This window comes from Patella vulgata, chromosome 7 (genome assembly GCF_932274485.2).
Source record: "Patella vulgata chromosome 7, xgPatVulg1.2, whole genome shotgun sequence".
Lineage (NCBI taxonomy): Eukaryota > Metazoa > Mollusca > Gastropoda > Patellidae > Patella > Patella vulgata.
In genome coordinates this window covers 61,612,525-61,638,593 of record NC_065885.2, presented here as the reverse complement: position 1 = coordinate 61,638,593, position 26,069 = coordinate 61,612,525, and the positions used below count along the sequence as shown (strand labels likewise).

At 36.4% G+C, this 26,069-nt stretch overlaps 1 protein-coding gene across 2 annotated transcripts in view; it reads left to right on the top strand.

Moving 5' to 3' along the window:
- LOC126827538 (dynein regulatory complex subunit 6-like) overlaps positions 1–26,069 on the top strand; it is a 47,025-nt gene that overhangs the window by 15,056 nt on the left and 5,900 nt on the right. For both annotated transcript variants that reach the window (XM_050556995.2, XM_056102361.1), the window contains 14 exons: positions 4,124–4,228; positions 5,702–5,797; positions 6,791–6,816; positions 12,598–12,760; positions 13,822–13,922; positions 14,411–14,540; positions 15,461–15,559; positions 17,351–17,471; positions 18,715–18,877; positions 20,229–20,348; positions 20,882–21,008; positions 21,858–21,995; positions 23,228–23,308; positions 25,016–25,098. In XM_050556995.2, the coding sequence (XP_050412952.2) occupies positions 4,124–4,228; positions 5,702–5,797; positions 6,791–6,816; positions 12,598–12,760; positions 13,822–13,922; positions 14,411–14,540; positions 15,461–15,559; positions 17,351–17,471; positions 18,715–18,877; positions 20,229–20,348; positions 20,882–21,008; positions 21,858–21,995; positions 23,228–23,308; positions 25,016–25,098 (1,553 nt within the window). The remainder of the gene's footprint in view (positions 1–4,123; positions 4,229–5,701; positions 5,798–6,790; positions 6,817–12,597; positions 12,761–13,821; positions 13,923–14,410; positions 14,541–15,460; positions 15,560–17,350; positions 17,472–18,714; positions 18,878–20,228; positions 20,349–20,881; positions 21,009–21,857; positions 21,996–23,227; positions 23,309–25,015; positions 25,099–26,069) is intronic.

The following is a 26,069-nucleotide window of genomic DNA, read 5'->3' as shown; positions in this document are numbered from 1 at the left end:
TCTAGTGCCCCAAACTGCCAGAGTCACATGATTAGCTGTAAATTATTTAAGTACAGTACTATTCACAAGTTCAGAGAATCAGGCGGTTTGAGGCACCAAAGAGAGAGAGAGAGCAGTAGTTTCAAGCAGTTTCAAAACCACCCGAAATCAAGGCCTTCTCTAGTGCACCAAACTGCACCACATGATTAGCTCTATTCACTAGTTCTGAGACTTGGGAGGTTTGAGGCGCCAGAGAGAGAGAGCAGTAGTTTCAGGCGGTTTTGAAACCGCCCAAAATCAAATCTTTCTCTAGCGCCTCAATCTGCATGTGAATTATTTAAGTACTGTATACTAGTTCTGTGGTTTGGGATGTTTGAGGTGCTAGAGTGAGCAGGAGTTTCGGGCTGTTTTCGAATATGAGCTACAGAACTCAATGTTTTAAAACTTGGGTAGTCAATTATTGAGCGGTTGCTAAAGGGTTAATGTACAGTAGCTAATGTGTACAAACCAGGGTGGGGGGGGGGCGAATGGTTAGCACGTGCATGCTGTATCATACGGCCTGTCATTGAGTCAACTGGCGTTTTTTCGAATCCCCGGTTGTACGTGACAAGGGGTAGGGTCGCCTGTCCATCCTCGTGGGTTTTCTACGGGTCCTCCGGTTTCCTCCCACTGCTAAAGACCCCTACACGCAAGTGAATTATTAAAATAAAATTAAATCATATGTTAGTCCCGAAATGACCTAGTTTGTGTCGAGTGGACGTTAAACCCCATTTCTCTCTCTCTCTCTCTCACAAACCAAGGGGAAAGGGCAAGATGACACGATAACACCCTTTCAAAGTACAAACACGAAGTCTTGATCTGTATATGTGAAATGTCGTCAAAAAAATAACAAAAGTCAATCTGATAAAAATACAGAACTACATTTCGTTTCACTTTTTTTTATACTTTTGAGGTTTCTACTAGTGTAGTGAGGTAAAGAAAAACAAAATTCTAAAATATAAAAAACGAAACAAAATAGAAACTGTATTTTAATCAGATTTTAACACAAGTGTAAAATATATTGTTATTTAAATGTTGTCAAGAAACTAACACTGTGTAAAATATGTTGTTATTTAAATGGAATGTCATATAAACCACTTTTTATACACTCAAACAGTTATCTATATCACATGATATGTTGATAATAGATAATATACTGGTAAGTTGAGAGTCTATAAATTAAAGAAAAATATATTGAAAATATTGACAAATGTACTATGGAAATTTTAATACAGTAGCTTCCTTATTTGATACAGTGAAACATCTGTTGAATGGGAAAACAGCAAGAGTTATTTAAGCTATTCGATATAAATAATTTTCTTTTAATACGCCCACATTTTCATGTGGACGTATTATGCCGTCGCCCCTGTAAGTTTATAACCCAAAGATCTTGGTTCCTGTCGATATTCGCGCATATCGGACCGTAACTTCCTGAATTATGGCCCCTGATTGTACGAAAAATCGTGTTTTTAGCTTGTGGACCCTATAGAGGTCAAAATTTTTATCCGATTTAAAAAAAACGTATTATTATATCACCGTTACACCATGAGTTCAAATTTCGTGAAAATTGACAGACAAAATGGCCGCCGTTCGTTCTCAAATAGCGTAAAAATATGGTATATCAAGGTTGTGGACCCTATAGAGGTCACAATTTTTATCCGATTTTGTTGAAACTTGAAATGTAAGTTTATAACCCAAAGATCTCGGTTCCTTTCGATATTTGCGCTTATCGGACCGTAACTTCCTGAATTATGGCCCCTGATTGTACGAAAAATCGTGTTTTTAGCTTGTGGACTCTATAGAGGTCATAATTTTTATCCGATTTAAACAAACTTATTATTATATCACCGTTAAACCCTAAGAACGGCTGAGTTCGAATTTCGTGAAAATCGACCCAAAACTAACAGACAAAATGGCCGCCGTTCATTCTCAAATAGCGTAAAAATATGGTATATCAAGGTTGTGGACCCTATAGAGGTCACAATTTTTATCCGATTTTGTTGAAACTTGAAATGTAAGTTTATAACCCAAAGATCTCAGTTTCTTTCGACATACGTGCATATCGGACCATAACTTCCTGAATTATGGCCCGTGATAGTACCAAAAATCGTGTTTTGAGCTTGTGGACCCTATAGAGGTCATAATTTTTATCCGATTTAAAAAAACGTATTATTATATCGCCGTTACACCCTAAGGATGGCTAAGTTCGAATTTCGTGAAAATCGGCCCAAAACTGACAGACAAAATGGCCCCCCCTCGTTCTCAAATAGCTTAAAAATATGGTATATCAAGGTTGTGGACCCTATAGAGGTCACAATTTTTATCCGAAATTGTTGAAACTGGAAATGTAAGTTTATAACCCAAAGATTTCTGTTCCTTTCGACATACGTGCATATCGAATTGTAATTTCCTGAATTATGGCCCTTGATTATAGGAAAAATCACTTTCTTTTTAGCTTGTTCTCTATCCATCTCTCGAAAATGTGGGCGTATTCTGCCTGACAGCCGCTGGTTTATTGAACTGTAATTTTGCTGTGTATTTATTAATAGTAAGTGCAGGAGGACCACACTACACACAAAACAAAAATCTACAAGATATACAATATTTACTAATTATGTTTGCTTAAACTTTGAAATAGAGTATGGAAATTTTAAGAAAATAACTTCAATATTTCATTCGGTGAAACATTTATTTGAATGAGAATTAAAATGTTTTTTGCATGAACTTAAGCTATTAGAAATCGAATAATTTTCTTTTTTTATTAAATCATTATTTTGTTAGATGTATGGTAACTAAAAACAAATTTTGAAACTTATTTTGCTAATTATGCTTGCGATTAGCTGATGTGCTTCCTTATTGCCTGTTATGTAGGTAGGCCTAAATATTATTGCCTGTTATGTAGGTAGGCCTAAATATTATTGCCTGTTATGTAGGTAGGTCTAAATATTATTGCCTATAAAGTAGGTAGGCCCTAATATTATTGCCTGTTATGTAGGTAAATGTTATGCAATTCTATTTATTGTTTTCATGTATTCAGGATTTTTTTGTTTTTTTAACATTTCAATGTAATAAATTTACTTTTAATTTTTTACGATGAAAATTTCAAGAGTGACTTATTTACACAATTAATATCCTTTTGTGTGTATTGTTAATACTGTGGGGAAAGAAAAATTAAATTAAAAATATTTTTAATTGTTAATTCTTAATTTAAATACATAAAGTAATTTACGATTCATATTTAAGCATATTTTTTTTTTGTCATATTCTCGTCAAATGATAATTAAAGTCTTTAAAATAAACTTTTAAAAAAAAAAATCCTACAAGATTAATTTTAAAGATTGGTTTGAAAATGATACGTCTAAACATCATAGAATCATCTTAAGGGATGAGGCTACCCGAAAAATGTTCTTTTAATTTTAAAACTATTGAATTTAAAATGGTACATGTAATTACGAAATGTAATAAATAAGGGAAAACCACAGGCACTTGAAGGGATTAAAATAAAACTTCTTAATAATAATATAATATATAAGAAGTCTTATTTTAATCCCTTCAAGTGTCTGTGGGGAAAACTAACATTAAAAAAAAGTTGTTGCTTGGGTAACATATTTTTTTTTGTTTTTTTTTGGGGGGGGGGTATGAAAAACGTAAGTACACCATATCTCTGATAATAATAAAGATAAATGTCTTATTTTGGACTGCTTATTCTTTAATGATAACCCAAAAGCCAGACAGAGAGTTTTTCTCTATGGATTTTATAGTTTCTTGAAAAATGATGTTTGAAACAATATTTTGTCTTTAGGGAGAATTATTAATAATAATTCAATTTGCTTTCTGTCTGGTTCTGGGATAGATATTTGTTTATATATCCTGCAAATTTGGTGAAGATATCTTAATTAGTTACAGAGATGTTGTGTACCTATGTTTTTCATACTTTTTCCTCCCCCAAAAAATCTGTTACCCAGGCAACAACTTTTTTTATTAAAATTTAAAAGAACATCTTTCGGGTAGCCTCCCTGTTTAAGCGAATATCAGAGGAGCCAACAAGTGATTAATATCTATCTTGTGATTAACGAATGATTGAGATTATGGGTTGTTTTTATAGAGACTAGAACGAGGTGAGAATATGGAGGAAGAGGATATATTTGGCCAAGGTACCGGAGAAGCCAGGGATAGTATATCAATGTTACCACGTAAAGTGGCTGTTAAGGTGAGTTTATGTAAATGATCTGCAACCAACAGAAACATTGTTAGTTAGGCGGAGAATGCTAGACCGGAGACGGTCCTGCACATGTGACGTCTTATGTAGATTGTGCTTTGGGGGGGGGGGGTGTCTTATGTCGACTTTGCAACTAAAAGCAACTGGTGTTTTGGCAACTGGGAGCAACTGAAAGCAACTGAATGCAACTGAAAAAAGTCGACCTGAGCGCCTCTTACAACTCAACGCACATGTTCAACTTCCTGCAACTGGCTGCAACTAGCGGCAACTAGTTGCAGTCGACATGAGCATTCTTGCAACTGGAGTCAACTCGTTTCCATGGAAATAACATCACGTGATAAGAGACATGTGTCATGTGACTTTATAAATAAACAAATTGAAGCGAACGAAGACACCCACTTTTCAAATGTTGATAATGTCGACAATAATATACTAATAGAATTGTAGCAGGACCAACCATGCCTTTGGGTTGCTTCTTCTACGTAATTCGCCATTTTGTTGATCACGTGATATATAAATTAACAGTCACGTGTTCAGTGTGATCGCTATCAGTTCCAGTTGACATAAGCGCTCCAAATTCAGTTGCTCCCAGTTGTCCTCAGTTGCTGATATAATCGACATAAACACTCTTGCAACTGACTGCAACTAGTTGCTTTAGGTTGCAAAGTCGACATAAGCCCCACTTTAGGCTTCGTCCAGGGTTACTGTAAGCCCTAACCCTAACCCATAATCCACATATGACTTCATATGTGCTTAAATGTGCAGGACCGTCTCCAATGTAGCGTTCTCCTAGTTATAAGTGTCAGAAATTGTTTTATGTATTTGGGTTAATTGGAACTTGGACTTCAGAAGATGCCAATATGTTGTAGGCTGTACTCGGTGAACTCACTAGATAACTGTTTTCATACCATGCCTCGTACATGACACCTGTTACACAGTAATTGCATAATACGGGAGCCACAGTGGCTAAGTGGGTAAGACGCTGGCTCGCTAGCCTGGAGGTCGGGTGTTCGATCCCTGCATTGGCCGAGAAAGTTCATCAGGATTTTCCGACGTGGTTTCCCCTTGTCAGTGATGCAGCATGGAGGGCCTGACAAGGACAGCTGTCTAGTCATTCAGATGGGAGGAAAAACCGAGGTCCCGTGTATACATTGGAGTGATGTAAAAGATCCCTTGGCAGTTGAAATTCGATATTGGAGTAGGCCATAGTGCCGCTGCCCGGGTAATATTTCCCGCATAGCATACTGTATGGTGTATACCCGTCTTCATTAGCCCAGTATAGGAGCAGAACAGTAGGACGTTAAACCCCATTTCATTTCATTTCATTTCAGTTTCATAATTCAATTTTCTTACAGATATATAGTTATGTAGACATCCAATCAATTATAGACATTGCAGATATAGTTGTGTATTTTAGCTATGTAGATATTGTGGATATAGCTAACTGTATTTTGTATATTACAGATATTTACCTATGTAGACATTACAGATATTGCTAACTGTGCCTGTGTTTGCAGATCATGGAAAGTTATAACCCAGGCTAGCTTACTGTGGTCGAAAGTAAGTAATACATAATATATACTTTATTTATCCAAGGGTACAATTTTATTTTAATAATTTGTATGCCATAGGGGTCTTTACCTGTGGGAGGATTAAAAAAAAGTATAAGTGATGCTGTAGAGCATAGGTTCCCAACCTTTTTTGGGTGGTGACCCCACCCAAATAAATTAGTAGCTTTTTCCCTAAATTTATATGTTTTATAGTTTATAACATCTTGATTACTCTAATCGTTTTACTCTGTTAATTTCAATAATCTTCTGTTTTTATAAATCATTATATTTGTACATCGTATAAATTTGAGAATCCTGTGACATCACTACTATTGTGTAAATAAAGGCGACACAGGACACAAGTATATGGAATACAAGTTACTTGAAGAGTTTATTTCAGCGACGTTTAGACGAGGGTTCTTCCGTCTTTATCAAGCGTAGTAGAAATGAAGATATATAAAAATGAAATGAAATGAAATCGTGTTTAACGTCCTACTGTTCTGCTCTGAACTGGTCTAATGAAGACAGGGATACAAAATATGGAACAAAGAGAGAGAAATGGGGTTTTACGTCCACTCGACACAAACTAGCTCATTTCGGGACTAACATATGGTTTAATTTTATTTCAATAATTCGCTTGCGCGCAGGGGTCTTTAGCAGTGGAAGGAAACCAGAGGACCCGGAGAAAACCCACGAGGTTGGACAGGCGACCCTACTCCTTGTCACGTACAACCGGGGATTCGAAACCACGCCAGTTGACTCAATGACAGGCCGTATGATACAGCGCGCGCATTGAACAAAGAAAAACACTCCTATACAATCAGAGATAATCGTTTAGAAACCAATAAACCTAAAATCTGTTTGTACTACTGTTGATCGAGCAGGGATTTTTATATTTTCAACTTTCACAATAATTTTATCGTTTCTAAGGGATGATTAACAATCCCACAAATGATGATGAGCAGTTTTAAAGATTATAATATTTGATATTTTTGTGTTTCAGTTGGATTTCTATGAAGTGAAAAGAAGGTATGTCTCTCCATCTAGACACTCGTTGTTATTTATTGATTTTCTCGTTATAATTTGTTATGATTTGATGACATTATTAATTTATAAGTTTATTTTCTGGCCACTTACAGAATTACATTCAGAAAATTTAACTGCTTGTTAACCATGTTCATTTAATCTAGAACTGTCTGTGCGGAAAACCTATTATGAACAAGATAAGCAGTGGACACATTAGCTGAATCATTCGGCTGAATTAATCGATGCCAAATTTTATTCGGCCGAATGGGTGGACACATTAGGCAAATGTTTCGCCCGATTCACCAGATTATTGCATCACCTTTCACTTCACATGATTAAACATGGCATCGTCTATGTCTTCAAACTATCATGTGACTTCTCGATGTGAGTGGATGGTGAGTGGTGATTGGCTAATGAATTCTCCATTTGGGCGAATGCTTCGGCGAAGCGGACACCAGACAAATATATCAAACATGTGGACACACTAGGTGAATTTTGACGCAGATTGATTCGGCCGAACAATTTGGCTAAATCATTCAGCTAGTCATGTGTCCTCCGCTATAGAGATCAGCCACCAAGTTCACAAAACATTCTCAGACTTAAGTTAAGAATTTGCTCAAAATTGTTCACCTTATTTTAACTAAAATATAGCCCTTTAAAACTTTTGTTGTTTTAATATATCAAATGCATCAATAAAAAACTATGTGCAAAGTTTTATATTTCTGGATCAAAGATATTTCTCATAAACAGTGATTGAAAGTTGAGTAAATTCTTAACCTAAATCTGAGAATGCTTTGTGAAACCGTGGCCAGATTTCTTGAAGGATCCTAAATCCTTGTCTGATTTGTTCAACATAAACTTTCAGATAAGCTGAAGTTGAGACATAGCTGCTGTGTGGACGTGTCTTTGCATGGTTTATGTTAGTTAAACCTATGTATCTTTAACTATTGAACGTAATATCTGTCAATTACTCTAGTATGTACATTTAGTATCTATATACTGAATAATTGATACATGAAATACAATTTATATCAATGTGTAAAGCTAACATGTTATATCGCTAACTTCACATGGGTCCTGCAAGCAATTTGAGATACAGGCAGGAAAATCTATATGCAGGAATAGTGACAAGGTCGCATGCAAAGCAGATGATGGTTGCTTTGGCAGTTGTAAGGCCTACAAATAAAGCTGATCACAGGTTGGGCTGTGGTGGGGATCAGGGGGTGTAGCTACGGAAATCTTTTTATTTTCTGGACAATTTTATAGCAGGGGTTCTTATAATTAGATCCAATATGGTAATGTAATCATTAGAGTATCTCTAAATATTATATAATGATCGTTCATTCTGTGAACAAGGTTTTTTTTAGGGAGTCTTCTCCAGTCCTTTATCTTGATGTATTTTAATACAGCTCCAGGAAATGGAAAATAATGATTTTAAAACATAATAATAATAATAATAATAAGAATATGTATAATGCGCATAATTCATCAAAGTTAAAACACAATTAATATTAATATTAATAAACATAGGGATTGTGAATTCTTTATAGTCACGGATAATGAATTCCATGTGTTTTGTACAGTCTATGAGAAGGAACCATGATATATAAGGACTAGAATTCCATACAAAAAATATTTATTATTAATTTAGGTCTGATAAAAGGGACTTAAATTTAAATATACTGAGCGCCATGGAAAACGCATCACTTAGTTTTTCGTATAACAAAATGATCCTGTAAACATATCTTATTTATTTTGCTTCTTATTGTGAACAATATTCAAATGGGAACACTTCAATAATGACACATTTGTACACTTATGGATGTTTAATCTGTAATCAACGGTACAAAGTCAGAGGGGTCAAAACCAAAAGTACGACACAGATGTCAGTAGCGCGTGTGTCCTCCACGGGCTCTTAAGCACGCTGTGCAGCGACGTCGCATGGAATTAACCAATGTTTGAAAGAAGGTCTGGGGCAAATTGTTCCATTCTTGGACAAGAGCAGCTTCTAAAGCAGCAATGGTGTGCATCTGTGGTCTCCGATACAGACGGCGTCAAATCTCATCCCAGACATGTTCTATCGGTGCCATGTCCGGAGACATGGCTGGTCAGTCCAAGACATTGATGTTGTTAGCAGCCAGGTAGTCCATACTAAAACGGGCGGTATGCGGACGTGCATTATCCTGTTGGAAGTGCTGAAGTTGTGGGTGCACTCGAAACATCGGAACAACAATTGGTTGCAAGACATCATCACGGTAGGCTACAGCATTAACGTGACCCCTGCAAATGTGTAGGGCGGTCCAGTGATGAAATGTGAAGCCTCCCCACACCATTACACTTCCCTCACCCCATCGATTCGTTTAGAAGACGCAGCAGTCTGCAAGACATTCCCCAAGACGTCTCCACACACTTTGCCAGTCTACTCTTCTCCATGTCTGGTGTCCTTGAGGCCAAATCAAACGCCGCTGACGGTGATGATCCCTGAGGATAGCTCCAACATAAGGTCGTCGTGCACGGAATCCTACTTCTCTTAGACGACATCTTACGGTGTTGGCACTTACTGGTCCTTGTCTTCCGACGACTGCTGCACCTGTTCGAGTCGCTGGGCGGAATCTGACACGCAGATGAGTGACCCGGATGTAGCGGTCTTGAGTCTGGGTTGTAACGCATTGTGGATCAGGACGTTGACGGTCACGTGTTGATCCAGTAACTCGAATACGTTCCACCAACCTTACAATAGTGGACTAATGACAATTAAAGTGTCTGGCAATAGCACGTGTAGACATACCAGCCCGGGACATTCCCATGGCTTCATTCTGTTGATTTTCAATAAGTCTCGGCATCTCTAGCTCAATTCCTTCACACGTCCAACAACAAATTACGACAGATTGACGTTTCACAGTTCATGTACTGCACATTAAGTTGAAAACATGCTTTTAAATAAGGGCTCACACACAATGCTGCACGTGAATATTGGTTTTTTTTTCATGTGCATCTCGTGCAATTTTTTTGGGTGCACACGGGCCGATATTTTTTGCGTTTGGGAGCATTGTGTGAAACAATAGTTCATAGTATTGCATAATATTATACATACAAAACCTAATAAAATATTTGGGAAAAAAAGTGATGCGTTTTCCATGGTGCTCAGTATAGTTTGATGTCATAAAGCATTCGACAAGGACAACTTTCTATTTTTGAACTATTAGAGCAAGAACAGTCAGCTCTTTACCTAAATCGTACATAATGCATCTTTAACTTGTTTGATATTATAATAAAGCTGTGGAATATCACAACTAGGTTACCTATATACGGTTTATGTTGTTTATTTTGAGTGTATCTGTTTAATTTAATTTTCAGATTAAAATTTGGGTAAATCAGCAAATCTTTCTTTTTCATTTACAAAATCCAAAACAATTACTTTTTATCTGATAGTTGACAACCTCTGATAACCGATAATCTCTGATAACTGACAACCTCTGATAGATGACGATCTCTGATAAATCTCTGATAGTCAATGACCTCTAATAGTTGACAATCTATGATAGTTAGTTGACTACCTCTGATAGATGACCATCTCTTATAGCTGACAACCTCTGAGAAAAGACCACCTCTGATAACTGACAATCTTTTATAACTGACAACCTCTGATGGTTGACAACCTCTGATAGTTGACAATTTCTGATAGTTGACAATCTTGGACTGTTAAATGACAACCTCTACTAGATGAAAACCTCTGATAGTTGACAATCAATCTATGATAATATGACAGTTGACAATCTCTGATCGTTTATAGTTGATAGCCTCAGATTATTGACAACCTCTGGTGATTTTTAACATGGAGTAAATGGAGTAGCCTATATATAAAATAATAATTATTCAATAGTAAAACATATATATTTATGTATATAGCATGCACAGTATTTATTGAACATGTAAATGTAGCATGCACAGTAGGTGCTGTTTGTCCACTCTTCAATAACATTAGATATATAACCTCTTATTATTACATGACATGTCACCTTTATATAATCTATTGCAGGACATGTCACTATAATCTCTTCTATTACATAGCATGTCAACTCCTATAACTTCTCCTATTACATAGCATGTCAACTCCTATAACTTCTTATATTACATAGCATGTCATCTCATATAACCTCTTCTATTACATAGCATGTCACCTCATATAACCTCTTATATTACATAGCATGTCACCTCATATAACCTCTTCTATTACATAGCATGTCAACTCCTATAACTTCTTATATTACATAGCATGTCACCTCATATAACCTCTTCTATTACATAGCATGTCATCTCGTATAAACTCTTCTTTTACATAGCATGTCAACTCATATAACCTCTTCTATTAGATAGCATGTCACCTCATATAACCTCTTCTATTACATAGCATGTCACCTCATATAACCTCTTCTATTACATAGCATGTCAACTCCTATAACTTCTCCTATTACATAGCATGTCAACTCCTATAACTTTTTATATTACATAGCATGTCACCTCATATAACCTCTTCTATTACATAGCATGTCACCTCGTATAACCTCTTCTATTACATAGCATGTCAACTCATATAACCTCTTCTATTACATAGCATGTCATTTCATATAACCTTTTCTATTACATACATGATATTTCATCCTTCTATATGCTGTCCTATTACATTACCCATCTTTATTAGCCCAGTTTAGGAGCAGAACAGTAGGACATTAAACCCCATTTCATTTCATTTACATTACATCTCATTCTTCTAAATTCCCTTTTATGTCATGACATTTTACTCTACGATTACATACATGACATGTCACCCTTCCATAATCTTGTCTTTGACATACATGAAATGTCATCCTTCTGTATTCACTTCTTGGCATGACCATGACACCCTTCTGCCATCTATTACATGACACGTCATACCCTCTGTCTTATTATAACTCATAATCTATATCTCTATAATTGCACATTCTATCCATAGTCCTACTAATGCAATGCACAGGTGAACAGCCTACTGAATGTGAATAACCCTTTTATCTCTTGAAGTTAAAGTGGCTTAGGGGTTATTCAGAATATTGTTTACAAATTCTCTGTCGGTTATCAATATGTTAATGAGAGTAGCTTATGTTATATGTAGATTTGTCTGATTAGTAAATGCATGTTTTGGGAAATTCACATAGCTAATTATTTCTGTCATGATTATTTTATTTATAGACCCAGTAAATGCATGTTCTGGGAAAATCACATAGCTAACGATGGCATGTATTGTAAAATGTCTTAATAACTGCATGTTCACGAAACATTAAAAGCAGGGGTGGCCAACCTATAGCCCAAATGGCACATTGAACCATTCCAAGTGGCACATTGAACCATTCCAAGTGGCACATTACAACTTATGATAATAATATGACTTTCTTAATAGTCCTTAATTTTCCTCTGCCTATTAATAATGAAAGAAGTGATATCATGCAGAGTTTTACTCTGCGTGTGAAATAGCTTTATTTAATGTCCACTCCCACTGAGGTGATATAGCAGACAAGTTTTTCTGTTGACTAACCATTTGATATTTAGGCCTTAGAAATGTAATTTTTGAAGTTGAATGGCACATCTGAAGTTGTACAGATAATATCTGGCATATGGAATGTAAAAAATTGGCCACCCCGGTTACTTGTAGATTATTTATTTTAATAAAATCGCACATTCATCCTTTACCCAAATCAATCATGTTGACGTGTACCAGAATTAATGTAACGGTTTTCATTTTCTATTCAGGGTAACGGATCAAGTAGCGACCAGATTGCTGTATAAAGCCCGACCATATTTATTGCATCTGAATTTACGAGCAGCTAAACACATCTCTCAACCAACGTTTACTAGTGTCAGTGAATGTAGAAATTTACAGGATTTAAATTTATCAGAATGTTCAGCTCTAGATGTAAGAATAAAAACATGTGACCAGCGACAAAATATGAGTCTGAAGTCAGTGTTTTAATATATGAACAAAAGTATTGAAATAAGCTAAAAAAAAGAAAAGAAAAAAAAGTCATTTTAAATCTAAGCTTTTACCATTCATGTTGTATTATTAAATGTGATATTTTTTAGCCTAGGCCTATTTACACACATTTTTGCGACATCCAACTCATTTTGTTGTCATGGGTCACATGTGTTAACAGCTGGTACTGTACTTTCAGGATAGGATTTCTATTGAAAAACTTTTTCATTTATTTGTTGTATCTGCAAGAAGACTCTCAAATGAAATGTCTGAGGTTGACAATCTCTTAGCAATGTGTCTGCTAGTTTTAAAATGACTAAAGTATTGTGTTGTCGAGACGACCCCATTCCATTGAGATAAAAACATATTCCACCCATATGTGAATTGATGTTTAAAATAACCACTGGCATTTGGAAATCTCCCTATCAAGAGAATTTGGGTGGTCTATATTGAACATGTGCGCATGAAATCAAAAAGTCTGTCATTGAGTCAAGTGGTTTGTTTTCGATTCCCCGGTTGTACGTCATAAGGAGTAGGGTTACTGTCCAACCTTGTGGGTTTTCTCCGGGTCCTCAGGTTTACTCCCACTGCTAGTGCATTATGTAAGAGCTAAATCTGCCTATTGTAGGTTTTTATTTTTCCTTCAAATGTTATATTATTTAGACCTTTTTTTCACATGACTAGCCTATAATCAACTCTCTAGACTGTCGGATGGCAAAGATTTAAACTGAATGAAATGCTATCGCCATTTAATGATTTAATTTAGAAATGGTGCAGCTAGGCCGAGTCTCAATTAACAAGTAACATTGCTACAGTACTAAACAATATTTACCACATCTTGTCAAAACTGATAACTTTGTTCAGAATAAAGTAATTTTACTGAAATTTTCAATATGTTCATGTTACATTACCTTTTTTGGAACTATTGCGACAAGAATGCCCAGCTCTTTATCTAAATCTTAGATAATTCATCTTTAAGTTTGGGTGTATTTTTCTATTTCTAGGATGAGATGCTTACTGTATTAGTAAAAGGTTGCCTTATTTTATTATATCTAAATGTATCCCACACTAAACTAACCGACGCTTCCTTGCGATCTATTGCCAAGTAAGTATCAATTCTCTACTTTCACTTTACATACAGAGTTTTTATTGGTGAAGTGTTGTAAGGGTACCAATCAGGACTCTTATTTCAATCAAGTTTACATACAGATTTTTTATTGGTGGAGTGGTGTAAGGCTACCAATCAGGGCTCTTGTTTCAATCAAGTTTACAAGTCTTGTCTGACTGGTCGGAGAACCTGTCAATCATTAAATTAGAATTTTAATTTTTAGTTTTTATGAAATAAAAGATTTTAAATATATTTCAACTGTAGTAAACAAAAACAAAAATGAAAAATGTGACCAATTTTAAAGCAAAAGGGTCTGGTATGGAAGGTCTAACTTATAAGCTCTCTCTCTCTCTCTCTCTCTTTTCTCGTTGGGGTTGGATGGCCGAATGGTTAGCGCGTGCGCGTTGTATCATAAGGTCTGTCATTGAGTCTATTATGTTTGTTTTCAAATTGAATCAATATTTTCCAATATGTATTTTTTCCAGATATTGTTCTAATGTCCAGTATTTAAGTCTGGCTTTTTGTGCCAAATTCTCAGATCGAGGTATGATGTACCTGGCCTCGGGTAAATGTAATAAAAAACTGGAATACCTTGACCTTAGTGGCTGCTTACAGGTAGGTCATGGCCAATTATTTATTATTAATCTAAAAAATTACGAAAGTTTGCATTAATCATTCAGCCCAATTACTGTGACATCTTTGAAAAAAAAGTGATCATTTAGAGTCTGTAGTCAAAGTTTTACTAAAGCTGTAAGAGGTAAATCTGCCTATTGCAGGTCTTTCTTTAGGCCTTAAATGTTTTATGAATTATTTATTAACTTGCCAAGACCATAATCAACTCTCTATGCCATTAGATTTTCAACGGATTTAAACACGATTGAGGGTCAATGATTTAATTTAAAAATGGATAATCAAGACTTTGTTTACTATTTAAGAAGAGTAAGTAGAGATACTGCTATCTGGTCGAAATTCCTTTTGCGAACATTATCCTTAAGGTCATAGCAAACACAAACCATATGTTAGTCTCAAAATGAACACAATATTCTCTCGATGAGACTTTAAACTCCCTTAAACACTATTTCATATCTCAAACAGTTCTGTATTGTTTAAAGATACGTTATGGAAGATTAGATAAAGAGCTGGCAGTTCTCACTATATATAGCTGAATACTAGATAATGTAAAGGGAATATGCTGAAAATTTCAGTCAAATTGCTTCACTCTGAACCAAGATATTAGTGATTGAATTTTAAGCCTAGCCTCGATCATCATTCCTAAAGTCGGTACGATAAAGAAACATAGTCTTGATTATCCATTTTTGGATTTAATCATCAATGAGCGTTGAGCAGCAGATTAAATTCAAATCCAATTAAAATCTGACACATTAGATGGCAGTGAGAGTTAATTAAGGTCTTTTCATGTTAATAAATGTCTAATTAATAGTTTATATAACATTTCAGGCCTAAAGAAAGACCTACAATAGACAGATTTAGCTCTTGCATAACGTATGTTTAATATTGTATTTTTAATATTTCAGTTAACACCTGAAGGATTTAGGAATTTAGCCAATGGCTGTACGAACTTGAAGACAATGCTCTTTAACGAATTTCCTACACTTAATGATGATTGCGTCGTGGTAAGTGTACGCAGGCCGCATAACTCAAATTTTGAATTGGGTTTTAAACGTCCTACTGTTCTGCATCAACTGGGCTAATACAGTGTGCTATGAGGGAAATTTTGTCCAGACAGCAGCACTGCGGCCTACTCATATATCGTCTTCTAACTGTCCAGGGTTCTTTTATGTGCACGCCAATGTGTCCTCAGGGCCTCGTTGTTTTGTCTCATCTGAAAGACTATATGTAGTCTCTTGCTAGGCCCTCCATTCTTCACTGGTGACAAATCCTGATGAAGTTTCTCAGTCAACACCGGGATCATGCATGCAAATTAGTTTAATGTTCACTCGAGATAAACCACGTCATTTCAGGACTAACATAATATGGTTCAATTTTATTTTAATAATTCGCTTGTGCTTAGGGGTCTTTAGCAGTGGGAGGAAACCGGAGGGACCCGGAGAAAACCCACAAGGTTGGAGAGGCAACCCTACTACTTGTCACGTACAACCAGGGAATCGAAACCACGGCAGTTGACTCAATGACAGACCTTATGATACAGCGCTCACGCATTAACCATTTGGTCATCCAACCCCCAGATTAAGGACAGAGTTTGGACCTTCAGATAAGTAATTCTCTAGCAAAAAAACATACTCAACGTTCAGATATACGTAATCTGATTTGAGCTTTTCTAGCCGGTGGAATAATCTTCAAAATTTGGAATTGTGTATTTTATTTTTCAGTCTATTTACATAAGTTATAGAATTACTATATTTGCTATTTTCTAGGCGAGGGGTTGGCTGGCCGAATGGTCAATGTGTGTGCGTTTGATCATAAGGTCTCAGTCTGTCATTGAGTCAACTGGCGTGGTTTCGAATCCCCACTTGTACGTGATAGAGAGTGGGGTCGCCTGTCTTCCTGTTTCCTCCCACTGCTGAAGACCCCTGCTCACAAACGAAATATTGAAATAAAATTGAACCATATATTAGTCCCAAATTGAGGGATCACATGGCTAAGTGGGTAAGACGCTGGCTCACTAGCCTGGAGGTAGGGTGTTCGATTCCTGTATTGGCCGAGAAAGTTCACCCAGATTTTCCGGCGTGGTTTCCCCTTGTCAGTGATGCAGGACGGAGGGCCTGACAAGGACAGCTGTCTAGTCGTTCAGATAGGACGAAAAACCGAGGTCCCATGTACAAATTGGCGTGCACATAAAAGATCCCTTGGCAGTTCGAATTCGATATAAGAGTAGGCCGTAGCGCCGCTGCCTGGGAAAAATTTCCCTCATAGCACACTGTATGGCGTATGCCCTTCTTCATTAGCCCAGTTTAGGAGTAGAACAGTAGGACGTTAAACCCCATTTCATTTTCATATTTCATCAGTCCCAAATTGACCTAGTTAGTGTCAATTAGATGTTAAACACCATTTCTCTCTCTATTTTCTAGGCTCTACGTAAGTTATAAAATTTCTATATTTGCGGGAGCCACAGTGATTAAGTGGGTTGCTTGTTCGATCCCTGAATGGGCCAAGAAAGTTCATCAGGATTTTCCGACGTGGTTTCCCTTTGTTGGTGGTGCAGGACGGAGGGCCTGACAAGGATGGTTGTCCAGTCATTCGGATGATATGAAAAAGTCCTCTGTGTATATTGGCATGCATGTAAAAGATCCCTTGGCAGTTCGAATTCGATATAAGAGTAGGCCGTAGCGCCGCTGCCTGGGCAAAATTTCCCTCATAGCACACTGTATGGTGTATCCCAGTCGAAGCAGAATAGTAGTATGTTAAACCCCATTTTATTTCATACTATATTTGTTATTTTCTAGACTTTAGCTGATAAATGTCCGAAGATCAATGCCGTATCATTCCTGGGATCCCCACTTCTAACAGACGAACCATTTAAAAAAATTGCTAATTATAAAAATTTGACTACTATAAAGATTGATGGTAAGGTTTCCACCTCTTGATAACAGGTTTTTTTTTTCTACTATATAATACTAGGTTCCCACTGTCGTGCGATGTGGGGATGACGGTGGCTCGCTAGCCTGGAGGTTGGGTGTTCATCCAGATTTTCTGGCGTGGTTCCCCTTGTCAGTGATGCAGGACGGAGGGCTTAACAAGGACAGCTGTCTAGTCGTTCGGATGGGACAAAAAACCGAGGTCCAGTGTACAGATTGGCGTGCACGTAAAAGATCCCTTGACAGTTGGAATTCGATATAAGAGTAGGCCGTAGTGCCACTGTCCGTGCAAAATTTCCCTCATAGCAAGTCTTCGGAGCAGAACAGTAGGACGTTAAACCCCTTTTCATTTCATTTGTCGTGCGATGCGTTCCGATAGTATTGTTCCTATTTAGTCCACGATCTGGTATGTGCAGATACGATCAACACGATGGCTACAGCTGACCTCAATATATGATGAGACGATTACAATTGTAGCGCGAATTGTGATAGTCGGAACCTAGCATAAGGAGAGATTGGGGGTCCTAATGGTCTAATGTGTGCGCTGTAGATCATAAGGTCTGTCATTGAGTGAAGTATGTATCATAGTTTCGATTTTCAGCTTGTATGTGATAAGGAGTAGGGTCGCCTGTCCGTCTTCATTAGTTTTTTCTGGGTCCTCCAGTGCAAGTGAATAATTTTACTCTTTAGTAGGGGGTTGGATGGCCGAATGGTTAGCACGTGCGTGCTGTATCATAAGGCCTGTCATTGAGTCAACTTGCGTGGTTTCGAATTCTTGTTTGTACATTACAAGGAGTAGGGTTGCCTGTCCAACCTCGTGGGTTTTCTCCGGGTCCTCTGGTTTCCTCCCACTGCTAAAGACCCCTACGCGCAAGCGAATTATTGAAATAAAATTAAACCATATGTTAGTCCCGAAATGACCTAGTTTCTCTCTCTCTCTTTAGTATATAAATATTTCTCAGTAAGACACTGACTCACTAGCCAGAAGGTCCTTGGTTCGATCCAGGTGTTGGTCAAGGATGATTTAGCCTTGTCAGTGGTGCAGGACAGAGGACCTGCAAGTAACAGTGTGCACGTAAAAGCACCCTTGACAGATGGACTGGGCAAAATTTCTCTCATAGCATATACTGTAAGACTTATGCCTGTTTTCATAAGCCCAGTCGGTGCAAAAAAGTAGCATGTTTAAAAAATTTCATATTAACATATTTAACACTCTTTTGTTTTATTTAAAGGGAACCACCGAATATCTGACGCTAGTACCAAACTCATTGGTAAACTTTGTCCTAATTTAGAACATGTTTATCTTACTGATTGTTCAAGACTAACAGACGCTACACTCAAATCTATCTCAGCGTGTCGAAATCTCATCGTTTTAAACCTAGCAGACTGTGTCAGGTAAAAACCAAGCCTTAGCCATTTAGCTCCTGGTACATGTAAAATGTTGACTACACCAATTCTTTAAAAAAAATTAGAGAGTTTTTTAAATTGAGTTTTCCAACTGAAATTCGAAACTATTCAAACCGGCTATTCCATAGACTGAAATAAAAAGCCTGAGTCACAGAACTATTGTAAGGTCGATTGTTTCAGATCCCCGGTTGTACGTGACAAGGAGTAGGGTTGCCTGTCCAACCTCGTGGGTTTTCTCCGGGTCCTCCGGTTTCCTCCCACTGCTAAAGACCCCCTACGCGCAAGCGAATTATTGAAATGAAAAATTTATAAATAAATAAACCATATGTTAGTCCCGAAATGACCTAGTTTGTGTCGAGTGGACGTTAAACCCAATTTCTCTCTCTATCTCGATTATTTCAGTGATATTTGATAATCGAACTGGAAGTACACAGGACCCAATTCCATCAATTTTGTTAACCCACATTTTTTGGCATGAGATGCACAGAGCTGTGGGTAACCAACTAGAACTATCAACACTGATTGGTTAATCAAATGTCTGATATCATAGGGTCAAAAGCCGCTTGTCCGACCCCTAAAACTGGTCACATCTTTAAGTAGTAGAAACGAAATATAGATCTATTTTAATCAGATTGATGTAAAGGAATCTTTGGCAGTTGGAATTCGACAAAGAGTAGGCAAAATTTTCCTCATAGAACATGGTGTATGTCCGTCTTCATTAGCTGTTTTGGTGCAGAAAAGTTAAACATTCAACCCCATTTCATTTCTTTTCATTTAAGTATCAATGTATTATTCCACACAAAAAATGTGAAAAAAAATTTTAACAATGTGAAAAAGAATTTAACAATGTGAAAATTTTTTTTAACAATGTGAAATTTTTTTTTAACAATGCAAAAATTTTTTTTAACAATGCGAAATTTTTTTTCAACAATGTGAAATCTTTTTTTAACAATGTGAAAATTTTTTTTGACAATGTGAATTTTTTTTTCAACAATGTGAAATTTTTTTTTTAACAATGTGGAAATTGTTTTTAACAATCTTAAAACAATGTGGAAATTGGTTTTAACATTAAAACAATATGAAATTGTTTTTACAATGTGATTTTTTATTTTAAATCTATGTGAAAATTGTTTGTTTTTTTGACAATGTGAATTTTTTTTTCAACAATGTGAAATTTTTTTTTCAACAATGTGAAATTTTTTTTTAACAATGTGGAAATTGTTTTTAACAATCTTAAAACAATGTGGAAATTGGTTTTAACATTAAAACAATATGAAATTGTTTTTACAAAGTGATTTTTTATTTTAAATTTATGTGAAAATTGTTTGTTTATTTGTAGGATTAGTGATACTGGAGTTCGATATATGGCTGAAGGACCGTGTGCTTTCAAACTACGTGAATTAAATTTAACAAACTGTGTACGTGTTGGTGATTTGGCTATGGTTAATATACATAAAAGGTAAATCATTATATATCATCAAGGATAGTTAAAAGGTATTCTGCACACCGAAATCCATCTCCTTCATACCTCGAATAAACACCTTATCCCAAAATTTGTATATTGTTTTGTAGTGCGGTTCTACTCCGTTTCACATCTTGCATACACACAAAGACTAAATAAACCTATTCATTTCCATTAAATGGTAGCACAGTGCATAGCCTTCATGGTGATGAACAGTAGGATATTACACACAATTTAATTCCATTTATTTTCGAGATACCATCTAACTACTAATAACTAACTTTCACTCCTTATGTTAACACTGGATGTTTGGTGGTACTAATAATACAGGTTCCACCATCTGGTGTATGATATTATTACAGGTCCCACCATGTGGTGTATGTTAGTGTATGATATTATTAGAGGTGCCACCATCTGGTGTATTTTAGTGTATGATATTATTACAGGTGCCACTATCTGGTGTATTTTAGTGTATGATATTATTACAGGTGCCACCATCTGGTGTATTTTAGTGTATGATATTATTACAGGTGCCACCATCTAGTGTATTTAAGTGTTTGTTTTTGTGAGAATATAAGTGAAGCTGGTATAGAGTTATTAGGACAGATACACAGTTTAACATCTCTAGATTTATCAGGCTGTAACTGTGGGGATCAGGTAATTTATCTATAATACATACTTTATATATACATCAGGGCCCTTATTCACGAAAACTTAAACTAAGATACAATCGAAATTTTAAGAAATACTGCAATTCGATTGGCTGACCAGTAAAATCAATTTGCATATATCCAATTTGCATATTGGTCAGCCAATCGAATTGCAGTATTTCTTAAAATTTCGATTGTATTTTAGTTTAAGTTTTCGTGAATAAGGGCCCAGGTAATTTATCTATAATACATACTATAATACATACTTATAATACATACTCTACATGTCATATTCCTGAAGCAATTGCCCGAGAAATCCCTCTCTGGCCATTGCTGGATTGGCTTCTGATAATTGAGCTTTTGAAGGAGTTTGTCTATTCTTCCTTTTCAATCAAATCTATCCAAAAGCACAGCAACATGACAGCCCTTCGTTTAATCTGGGGTCTTCCCTAAAACTTTGGACAGTGATTTAAGGTATTAAAAACGGTGAAAGTATTGTTTGTCTCCAAACAGTATTGTTTACATTGTTTTCGATTTGATAGCCCCGTTTGTCACACAATCTTCTGCTATGCACTGGTTAATTGGGCATAATAAAATCATAATTTGGGACAGAAATTTGCTTTCATTACAGCAGTGTTTAGTGGAGTATGCCTACAAGTATACATTCACATTTATAATATTTTAATTTTATGACAGAGGCAGTGGCTCTGCAAAAAAACCAAAAAATTTCCTTTGTATGGCGTATGCCCGTCTTCATTAGCATAGTCAGAGCAGAACAGTAGGATGTTAAACCCCATTTCTATTTATTTCCTGATGTGGTAAAATGACACAATATAACTTGAATGGATTATTGCAGGGATTAGCAGCTTTAGGTAATAATATAAGACTACGAGATGTATGTTTATCAGATTGTGCAGGAATCACAGATCTCGGTTTACAGAAATTTGCACAACAATGTCGTGAAATACAGAGACTAGATATTTCACATTGTGTGGTAAGGTATATTTTCTACTTCGAGGGGCTGTGGTTGTCAGGGGCTTGTGGGGCCTTGGACTGTGGTAGTCAGGGGCTGACGGGGGCCAAGGACTGTCGGATGTGGTACTGGCAACCGACTGGAATTTTTAAAAAATATAGACGTATTTGTTTCAGAATAAATAAAATTCATTTTTACCTCCATTTAAAAATATAATGGCCAAAATAATCTATGAGTGGGATGCGGGGGAAAGTGAATCAAGCTGGTTTCATTTTATCATCAATCATGTTTTCTTCACTGCGAGGGGGGTTCGATGGCTGAATGGTTAGCATGTGCACGCTGTATCATAAGGTCTGTCATTGAGTCAACTGGCATGGTTTCGAATCCCTGGTTGTACATGACAAGGAGTAGGGTCGGTTCACCTGTCCAACCTTGTAGGTTTTCTCCTGGTCCTCCGGTTTCCTCCCACTGCTAAAGACCCCTACGCACAAGCAAATTATTGAAATAAAACTAAACCATATGTCAGTCCCGAAATGACCTAGTTTGTGTTTAGTGGACGTTAAACCCCATTTCTCTGTCTCTCTTTTCTTCACTGCGATGGGAGTCCAAGGAAACCAATTGGTCCAAGGGACCATAGTGACCCGGTCTGCTGCTGCTGGTGGTTGTGGTGGTCGAGCTGTAAGTGACTGAGTACTCAGGCATAGAAGAACCTTCAGAATTATGGATTTTTCATGGCTGATTCTGACTTGTCAAGGGTGGGTGGCACCTACAGGGCTAACAAGAAAAGTGTGTCTAGTTGTTAGGATGGGACGAAAAAATGAGGTGTACACATTGGTGTGCATGTAAAGGAACCCTTGACAGTTGGAATTTGATATGACAGAGAAAAAACTATTCTCCATTACATTGCACACATAGAAATAAAAATGACCGTAAAAATGTCTTAAAATGACAAAAGTATTGAGTTGACAAGACATTAAACCTTATATCATTTCATGGAGCCACAGTGGCTAAGTGGGTTAAGCGCTTGCTTGCTAACCTGGAGGTCGGTGTTCGATCCCTGCATTGGCCAAGAAAGTTCATCAGGATTTTCCGGCGTGGTTTCCCCTTGTCAGTGGTGCAGGACGGAGGGCCTGACAAGGACAGCTGTCTAGTCATTCGGATGAGATAGAAAACCGAGGTCCCGTGTATACATTGGCATAATTTATATAAATTGTACAAGAAATAATAATTTTAATTTACATAAATTATTTCAGCATATAACAGATGGTGCTATTAAGAATCTGGCGTTCTGCTGTCGTATGTTGTCATTCTTAAATATCTCTGGTTGTAAGTTGGTACGTAATATATTTTATTAACTCATTTTCAACTCTGGCAGTTTGCCCTTATACCGACAATAGCAGACACGTGTCTGTCCATAGCGGTGCCCGAAGAGAAAAATCTTTCTCTTCTGCATTCATTGAAATGACGTTGAACAAACAAAAGATGCTAAGCATTGACGCCATTTTGACCTCTCTACTCTAATCCTACACATGTATGCATTTAAATGAGTAGAAATATTGTCTCAGACCTTTTGATGTTATCAAATACTTGGGTAATCCCCCAGATCTTGATGAGTGACTAGGCTTCAGTCCAGGGCTGTCGGTAATTTTTCACAGATGATTAGCAGCACTGCTAATCAAAAAGTCCAATTTTGCCAAATTTGATTAGCAAATTTAAAAATTGATTAGCAGTTTTTTAGTTTCAAATCAACATAAAACACCTAAATAACAAGATTATTTTTATTTTAATTGATAGCAAATGATTAGATTTCATTCTTAAGATTTTTTTAGAATTTTAGCACTTCTACAGCTAGCTGTGAACATTTCTGAATGAATGTAGACTTTTGTTAGGCCTTATGTCTGAAGCCAATTCTTGGCAGTGGCTTCTTATTTCTTCATTAGAAAACAAACTTTTTATCGTGTGTTATTATTTTTGTTCAATCGGAAACATGCGGTATTTTACGAATAATCTCGATTAACTAGACGCACGCGATATAAACAATAATAGTTTACGGGAATTCTTACTTTGATTTCTCACTTTACAATACGTTTACACGTATTTATTTTTTATATTTTATTTACAATACGTGGGGGATACACTGAATTTATTTTTTTTCAAATTGAATTCTGATATAATTACTCGAAATTGACATGTCTCGCAACGTGAGTGGTACTACTTGATTCCCTATTTCCAGTTTAATAGTCCCGATTCATAGAGTTATGTCCCTGTATTATATAGTATTATGAATTGATTCTGGGTAGTTCGAGAAGAAAATGTCACACGGAGAATTCCGTTTTGTTTATAAAATTTATTTGATATTTTATACAGTTGAAAGTGTTGAGAAATGTGGATAAATCTTTGTGTCAATATCCAAAATGACAGGCATATTAATGATTCGCAGTTACTGCGAATCAAAAACGTTAGATTTTAATTTTTGATTAGCAATGGACAAAATATGTATCGCAAATTGCGCTGCGATACTGGTTGTCGGCAGCCCTGCTTCAGTCTGCTAAACCTATAGGTAAATCTAACATTGCTAACCAGTGACCATTCAGTTATTTGAGACTGTACTTTTCTCTTGAATCTACATTGTGTTTTCAAGTTAATGGATAATAATTAATTTTTTTTATACAATTCAATGTCAATATGAACTTAAAAGTAACTTTTTGGGGAGGGGGAGGGGGGGCTGGGCAATGGTGTACATTTAATTAAGTACGCCAGGGCCCCCATGGATGTTAATGGTCGAGTTTGAGACATTAAGTAATATATTAATATTGCACAAGTGCGTGTAGCACGAGTATTGCACAAGACCATTAAAAAACCTAAAGTACAGACACTATCCAGCATGTGCATTTCAATGAAATACGTCAAGTGGGTCCAATGATGCAACTAGTATAAAAAATGTACGCTTGGCACATTGCCTGTACGATTATTTGAAATAATGGTACGCCAACATCAAAGGATGATGTCACATCTGTATTTTAAATGTTTCTATATTTCAGGTAACTGATATGGGTATACAGTATTTATCCGGTGTTTGTTATTACCTATTACAATTAGATATTAGTGGATGTACATTAGTAAGGTAGGTACCATCATCCTGAAGCAACCACTGCATGTTATACAATATCTAGTCTCTATAAGAATAGTCGAAATTCATACAATTCTAGATGTGTTATCTCCCTTTACCACAAACACTTGGGGTATGCTCGACTGTCACTCCGGAACGTCTCAAATTGACATTATTGCAATCTAGTGACACGGAATTCAGAACTGTCACAGTTCTGACAAGGGAGGTTGTGTGAGTAGAACCGTGACGTAATTAAGCACAATGCATCTATTTCAGCTGTCCTGGTTGGTTGAGATAATTTCTTATGCACTCCACGAGCTCGAAATCCCCAATTTCACTCGATCATCACTATTTTTGGGATTGGGATAATTTAATTCCGAACGTTTAATCGAGTATCCCCATAAACAATATTTGAGGAATCTGATAGGTTTAGAACTGATGAAAAATGTAGAGTTTTACTTGAAGGCTTTGATAAGATGTACATACAACAGAACCCAATACACACAAGAATGTCGTAGTTTGTGTGGAGTGGCCAGATGTTAAACCCCATCTCTCTGTCTCATTACACCCACTAGTACAACTGAAATTTACTATATTGGAGATGGATTATTCTGTGGATATATCGAGAATCTCCTACTCGTCTATTTTCATATCAAAAAATATCAACACAAGTTGATAAAGTTAAAAAAAACAAGGCCTTGCTGAGTTTTTTATACTTTATCCACGATTGTTGATATTTTTTTATATCCAAAAAGACGAGTAGGAGATTTTATTTATCACCCAACCCTTTTTTACGCCCACAAATAAGTAAATATAATTCTTTGGTATAGATTTCACTTTTACTGAACCTTATAACATTACGGCGTAGTGATACATCATGTTTTGACTGCAAGTCAACCATTGCAAAGTCCTATATATCAACTCGGTTGTTCCTTTAGGGGAGTATTGTAATTGTTTATGGTAATTGAGAACTTTTCTCCAACAAT